This window comes from Engraulis encrasicolus, chromosome 23 (assembly GCF_034702125.1).
Source record: "Engraulis encrasicolus isolate BLACKSEA-1 chromosome 23, IST_EnEncr_1.0, whole genome shotgun sequence".
Taxonomy (NCBI): Eukaryota; Metazoa; Chordata; class Actinopteri; order Clupeiformes; family Engraulidae; genus Engraulis; species Engraulis encrasicolus.
This window is the reverse complement of record NC_085879.1, coordinates 2,566,267-2,573,766: the sequence shown is the minus strand read 5'-3', so window position 1 is coordinate 2,573,766 and position 7,500 is coordinate 2,566,267. Positions and strand designations below refer to the sequence as shown.

The 7,500-nt window shown below is 45.1% G+C and overlaps 1 protein-coding gene across 1 annotated transcript in view; it reads left to right on the top strand.

Moving 5' to 3' along the window:
* Positions 1-7,500, top strand: part of LOC134440579 (teneurin-1-like) — a 275,455-nt gene that overhangs the window by 253,478 nt on the left and 14,477 nt on the right. The window contains exons 25-27 of the mRNA XM_063190697.1: positions 1-61; positions 2,030-2,202; positions 5,808-6,043. The exon at positions 1-61 is cut by the window's left edge and continues 519 nt beyond it. Of these exons, the coding sequence (XP_063046767.1) occupies positions 1-61; positions 2,030-2,202; positions 5,808-6,043 (470 nt within the window). The remainder of the gene's footprint in view (positions 62-2,029; positions 2,203-5,807; positions 6,044-7,500) is intronic.

Below are 7,500 nucleotides of genomic sequence, written 5' to 3'. Positions count from 1 at the left end.
ACGGTGGCACCGGTCTCCTGGCAACCAAGAGCAACGAGAACGGCTGGACCACAGTCTATGAGTAAGCCCCCCCCATGCCATAATATTCATCTCTCTCTCTCTCTCTCTCTCTCTCTCTCTCTCTCTCTCTCTCTCGATCTCTTTCTCTTTCTCTCACGAACCCCTCTCCTTTTTCCTTTTCCCCCTCTCCTCTTTCACTCTCTCATTCTAGTTCACTTTCACTCTGTCTCAGTGATCCTCTGTCTTTTCCTCTATCTCCGCCTTTCACTCTCTTCCTCTTTTTGACTCTGCCACATTCTGTCGTTCTTGCCACCTCCCTTACGCACATCCCTCGCCGTTCCCTTATCATTCCCTTTCTGCTTACTCTGTGTCTCTCTTTCTCTGCCCATTACAGCAAAAGCTACGTGTCTCCCTTCCATTCCAGTAAAATGGGGTTTTGTGTCAGGAAAGGTGCACTCTTTGTTAGCTCACCTAAAACATTCCGGGGGGAAAAAAAGACGCTTACCCTCTCAGAATGGTCCTGACTGATGAAATTCGTCGCAGTTAAAGATGTCATTTTTGCCATTTGAAATGCCTTTCAGAGACATATGCTACACACTCATCATAAATCCCCATGGTAATTACTCGCCAGTGGCAGTGTGTGTGTGCTCCTCTTGTGGTGTCGCAGGGGGCGAGACGCAGCGTTCGCCCGCATTGAGCTTTACTGCCATCTGGTGGGCGCTATGGAGCTGGAATGCAGCAATTAATTGTACATAATGATATTCAAACCTGCCCCCGTGTGTATCTGTGTGTGTCTGTGTGTGTCTGTGTGTGTCTGTGTGTTTGCAGTGTTTATTAGCCCATATAAAACATGTGTGTGCGTTTGTGTGTGTGTGTATGCCGTCTTTGTTAGCCCACCTAAAATGTGTGTGTGTGTGTGTGTGTGTGTGTGTGTCTGTGTCTGTGTGTCTCTGTGTGTCTGTATGTCTGTGTGTCTGTATGTCTGTGTGTGTGTGTGTGCACGTGTTCTTTCGTTTGTGTGTGCATGCTTGCATGTGCGTGCGTGTGTTAGCAAGTATGCATATCTGCGTGTGTGCATGCATGTGTTTTATTCATGGGTACACGTGTGGTTTCTCTGAAAGCCAACTAAAACATTGTGGAGGCAATGCTGCAGAGTGACCGCATGATACTGATCTGGAGACAGTAGCTGAGCTGCAGATCTGTCGTGGTGATAGGGGCTGAGGAGCAGAAGAGGCAGATGGGATAGATTTGATGCGCTGAAAGTATACACATAAAGTAAACATAAACGCTTACACACCTACACACATTCTCTGTCTCTCTCTGTCTCTCTCCATCCTCTCTCTCCTTCTTCTGTTCTCTCTCTCTTTCTCTTTCTCTCTCTCTCTCTCTCTCTCTCTCTCTCTCTCTCTCTCTCTCTCTCTCTCTCTCTCTCTCTCTCTCTCTCTCTCTCTCTCTCTCTCTCCCTCTAGACTTGATGATCTATCATATCTGGCTGGCCTTCCTTGGGCAGGGCGTCTATTTAGGCTCCCCCTGTCTAAGCTGGTTTGGGCAGCTGGCTAAATGCTCTCCATCTCGCGCCCATGTCATGCCCAACCATTTACTCAGCCTGTCATCTCCCCTCACTGTCAACACGCTGACAACTTGTTACTTATGCACACCACCATAACAGTTTGTGACATCGTCTGACATGAAATAACAGCAATTTAAACAATTTAGTTTGCGATTCGTCCTCTACATGAATAGTGCCAGCTGATAATGGTGATGATGATGATGATGATGATGATGATGATGATGATGATGATGATGATGATGATGATGATGATGATGATGATGATGATGATGATGATGATGATGATGACTAGGACCATTAAGTCACGTCAAGTCATTTCATTCTACTTTTATAGCACATTTAAACACAACACAGTTGAGCCCACAGTGCTTCACAGACAAAGTAAGAAATGCATTTTACAAGAAAATTAAAGGTCAATGTTGTTGTGTTGACACGTCATTCTGTTGTTTTCCATGGCAGGTACAACAGCGAAGGCCACGTGATCAACGTCACCTTCCCCACGGGCGAGGTCACCAGTTACCATGGCAGCATGGAGAAGTCCGTCCGCGTGGAGGTGGACAGCTCCACCTCAGAGAACTTCGTCACGGCAACCAACTTCTCCGCCGCTGACACCATATTCACATTCCGTCAAGGTAACGGGCTTCTCACTAGCCTGGCCTTAGATCTCAGTAGGTTTCCCCTCAATTATCATTCTCCTGCACATCACACATGCCTGGGCCGGATCCTGTTCGTCCTGACTTCATATCAGTAAATGAGGGGGATGTTGTACTCTATCTAAGGGGTTCCCAAACTTAACCACTGCAAGGCCCCCTATATACCGGTAGATTCCAGCCAAGGCCCCCCTGACATGGGTCGTGCCCACACTATTTTTTCAGTGCACCCCCTTTCATTAGTCGATAAGTGCACCTCTAAATCCATGCAACTACAACAGGAAATGTAAGAAAAATAGCAGTGTTGACTATGGCATAAACTAGGCCATTTTGTTTTGGAATACTTCTCCTTTCAACCTGCCGCGGCCCCCCTATTGCACCCCCTTGAGGCCCTCCTAGGATGACGGGCCTCCACTTTGAAACTGGTCTAGCTGGTTGTAGTTTAGTTGTAGTTTTGACATATGTTATGACTAAACATCAGAGAGTGGGTAACATCAGATCCATTTCTGACTACAATAGAGTTCACCCTTCCCACTTGAACTCAGTGTAGGTCAGCCCTGTACTAAATTAAGACAGCGATACGGTAACACCAGGCGTGCTTTTCAATGACCACACATCCTCTTTCTTTCCTTATTACTTTCCATTCTAACTCACTGTTTCTCAATCTGACATGTACAATAGCCTTGATTAAAGAAGTCATACCCCGGTAGGAAAAAAACAAATCTGAGCAATCAGGTTTATTATTTTTTTTACAGGGAATTGGTGTCTCTCTTTAATGAAGAAATCTATTACACACACACACACACATACACACACATACATACACGCACACACACACAGGCACACACACACACACAGACACACACACACACACACACACACACACACACACACACACACACACACACACACACACACACACACACACACACACACACACACACACACACACACACACACACACACACACACACACACACACACACACAGGTTTGCTTCCAGGGTATTTCAGGCTTGAGTGGTATTCTCAGTCGGATAAGTCTTGGCTCTGAAGTGGGTGGGCTAGGCTCGCGTGTTGCATGAGCGCCGTCAGTATCTCTTCATTATAAAAAGGAATTATTTATACACATTAATCATTCATTAGTATTCTATGATTCTTGTCATTCCTGAATCTTCATGCTCTATCCCCCTGTCTCGCTATCTTTCTATTCTCTCTTTCTCTCTCTCTCTCTCTCTCTCTCTCTCTCTCTCTCTCTCTCTCTCTCTCTCTCTCTCTCTCTCTCTCTCTCTCTCACGCTTTCTGTTCCTCCCTCGCCAGACCTCGCCAAGCACATGAAACAATATTGTAACAGATATTGATTTTTTAATGCAAGAAAGAAAAATGCCATGAGTGATCAAACAGACTTTATTTTTCCACTCTCTCATGGGGGTTACCGCTTGTGTTATCTGAGACGCGCTGAACACCGGGGCCAGAGACAAAGTCGTGGTGAGAGAGAGAGAGAGAGAGAGAGAGAGAGAGAGAGAGAGAGAGAGAGGGAGAGAGAGAGAGAGATGGAGATGTAGGTAGAGATATAGAGATGGAGAGACAGACCAAGACAAATGTAAAGACAGTAAATGAGAACATGAAAAGCAAAGAGAAGAAAAGAGGCTTGTTTTTTTTCGTTGTTTGAAAGTAAGATAACAGGCTGTGAGTGAGTGAAAGGGGGTGAAGAGGAGAGAGAGTGGAGGGAGGGTTGATGAAGATAAGAATGTGAAGGTGGCGAATGACAGAAAGGGGAAGAGGTTGACTGTTTTTGCCAGCGGAAACTGAAAATGACATAGAAGATCTTTTCTTTGCGTTTGAATGTGTGAGACATAAAGAGACAGAGCAACACACACACTGACAAAAGACATACAAAGAGGCAGACACATTCACTGACACATACATTCACACATACACATACACTTATGCAAGGACACACACACACACACACACACACACACACACACACACACACACACACACACACACACACACACACACACACACACACACACACACACACACACACACACACACACACACACACACACACACACACACACACACACACACACACACACACACACACACACACTCGACTGGGACATTACTCACGACTCAGAGAAGCCTGACCATTACACAGTTGCAGGTGCAAACAACACGTGCTCAAGTGACATTTTAGATGGTGGTTTGCTCTGACTGGGGCTAGATTGCCAGTGGAAAGGTTTAGTGCGCTGGGTGCTAAACTGGCAGGTGCAGAGGTTGGGGTGGGCTTTTTGTGGGAAGGTTGGTGTGAGAACAACAAACGACCACCTCGCTGTTCATTGTGAGAGATGTTTGCAGAGGTGTGAACAGCTCATAACACACATGCATGTACACGCACGTACGCAGACAAACATGCACATGCTGCTTGTTCAGTTTTATTTCTTTCTTAGTTAAAAATCATCCAACTGATGAATTGTACATTAGAGAGGATCCAGCCACGCCAATCAAGGCTTTAAATGTCTGTGATCGTTCTTCATCCTAGTAATGGTAATTTTGTTGGTGGGCATGACTACTTAATACACAAATGAGTCAGAGACATGCACACACTGGTGACTCATTATGACTTGTGTGATTGTTTTTCAGATTGACGACTACTGCATACATATTCATCCGTTTGAGTGTGTTACTTTAGTGCCATCTTATCTGGGATGGGGTTTGGTTTCGGGGATGAAAAATGCCTCAGACGGTTGAAACCATTTTAGCTCTGTTTTTAGAGAGTTCATAAGTGTTTTTCATTAGCACCCGTCCCCAGAAAAAAATAATTGTTATTGTCAGTAATTCTGACGTTTTAAGAGGTCATCTTGTTGGCGGAAGAATGAGTGCTGTGTATGAGTGCATCATCATCATCATCATCATCATCATCATCTTGCTCTTCTTCTTATTATTATTTTTCTTCTTCTTCGTCGTCATCATCTTCGTCTTCGTCGTCGTCATCATCATCATCATCATCATCATCATCATCATCATCATCATCATCATCGTCACCATCATCATCATGTTTTCAGCCTTTCAGGCTGAGAATTATTATTGTCAGTAATTCTGACGTTTTAAGAGGTCATCTTGTTGGCAGAAGAAAGAGTGCTGTGTATGAGTGGGTGCATCATCATCATCATCATCATCATCTGCTTCTTCTTTTTGTTCTTCTTCTTCGTCATCATCATCTTTGTCACCATCATCATCATCACCACCATCATCATCATGTTTTCAGCCTTTCAGTCTTAGGGTGACAGTCAAACAGTGAATCCTGTAGCACTTTGCCACTTTGACCAGGCCTTCCTATATGAAAGTGTTCGTGTCGTACCTTATATTTTCTTTCTCTTTTTCATTTTTTTTACCACTTCCTCCTGACATGTGCCACTCTACCTTGCACCCTCTTACTCTCTCTTCACACCTTTTTCTTTATTTTCACCTTTACCCTCCTATTCTCTCTCTCTCTCTCTCTCTCTCTCTCTCTCTCTCTCTCTCTCTCTCTGTCTCTCTCTCTCTCTCTCTCTCTCTCTCTCTCTCTCTCCCTCCCCAGACCACGCTCAGAACAGCTACCGCGTGAGTGCGGACGGCTCTCTGCAGGTGACGCTGGCCAGTGGGATGGAGGTGGCCCTGAGCACGGAGCCCCACGTGGCGGGCGGCCTGGTCAGCCCGGCGTACGGCCGCTGCAACATCTCCCTGCCCAGCGAGCACAGCCCCAGCCTCATCGAGTGGCGCCAGCGCCGAGACCAGGCCCGCACCAACTACTCCACCTACGAGAGGAGGCTACGGGTGAGACTGGCCTGGGGGCCTCCGTCTCTCCATTAGTTGTGGTTGCCCAATTTATCATGCTTGAAGTGGTTGTGATGTTTTCAGTGTTAACCCATTGACGCCTAAGGCACCTGCAAAAAAGGGTGCTGAATGCCCTCAGCCTATAAAAACCTAAATATCTCAGCTTCTGAAGCACACAAAAACATGCCCTGAGTTGCATTTAAACGCTAAGACCCTCATCTTTCATTAGAATGTGTTCATTCATCTCAAACAAACAGAGTTTTTTTTTATAAAGTTGTCTCAAATCTCATGAGCCTGAATGTTGCGTAATGCAGCTCCAGGAACCAGGATCAATGTTGCGCAACACAACATCAGGCATCAATGGGTCATGGGCTAATCATATCTACAGCACAGGCCTGCAGTACCTACTCCAACCTAGAGGGGAGAGGGGGCTATGGGTGGAAGGGGGCCTCAAGCATCTGCCTGTCTGTCAGCATTACTGTGGTTGCCGAACATCGTGCTTGCATCAGCACATTTACTTCCTGACAATAAAGTTGAAAAAGTTCATGTTGTAGACCCCCTTAATGCACACCGTACCATCTGAGGCACACTGTAATAGTCATTGAAAGGTTAATTACCATAGTACTACACTACTATGACATAACACAGGGCCTTTAGTAATGCACTACGACTCAGTCATTGCCATTTTGGTAACAACATATAAAGCTGTGTTTTAACGGGTCAATCGGTCACATCCAGGTCCTCTGAATAGCGTGTAGGACTCAAAGTACTTTGGCATCACTTTTACAGTGTTATGAAGCTATTCACATACAGTACGGTGGTAGATAGCTATGACTAATCCCTGACTGCGCGACCCTGAATTTCAATTCATACTGGCCAACGAGAAAATGTCCTTCATTTATGTTGTTATTGTTTATAGTTGATATGTGAACGGCCCCATTCACTAGTGTTAAAACTATTATATTCTTAAAGTTATAGTCATAAATTTATCTTTATACTACAGTAGAAATTGTTGTGAGATTCATCTCCCCACTGCCAACATGATTAAAGGCACCTGTTAGCATGTAACATGTCATAAACAAAGTGATCATCTTCATTGTCCTCCACCACCTGCTCTTATAAGGGTGCTCAGACTGGTCACCAATGCTCTTCCCCTCACCTGGGGTGGAGCGAGATGAGTCATGTGGTCGTGTTGTCTCTAATCTAAGTGTACTGACCTCTCCCATCGTAACATACCACTACTACTACTTGGCATCTCAGTTTCCCCTTGGGATCAATACAGTTACCCTACTCTACTCTACTCTACTCTACTCTGCTCTACCCTACTCTACTCTACTCTACTCTACTCTGCTCTACTGTACTACTCCCACTACTACTACTACTACTACTACTATTAAAGGCAGTTCAAAGGCAGATTAAAACCTAAAGAATCTTTCCACTGTATTACTACATTATTA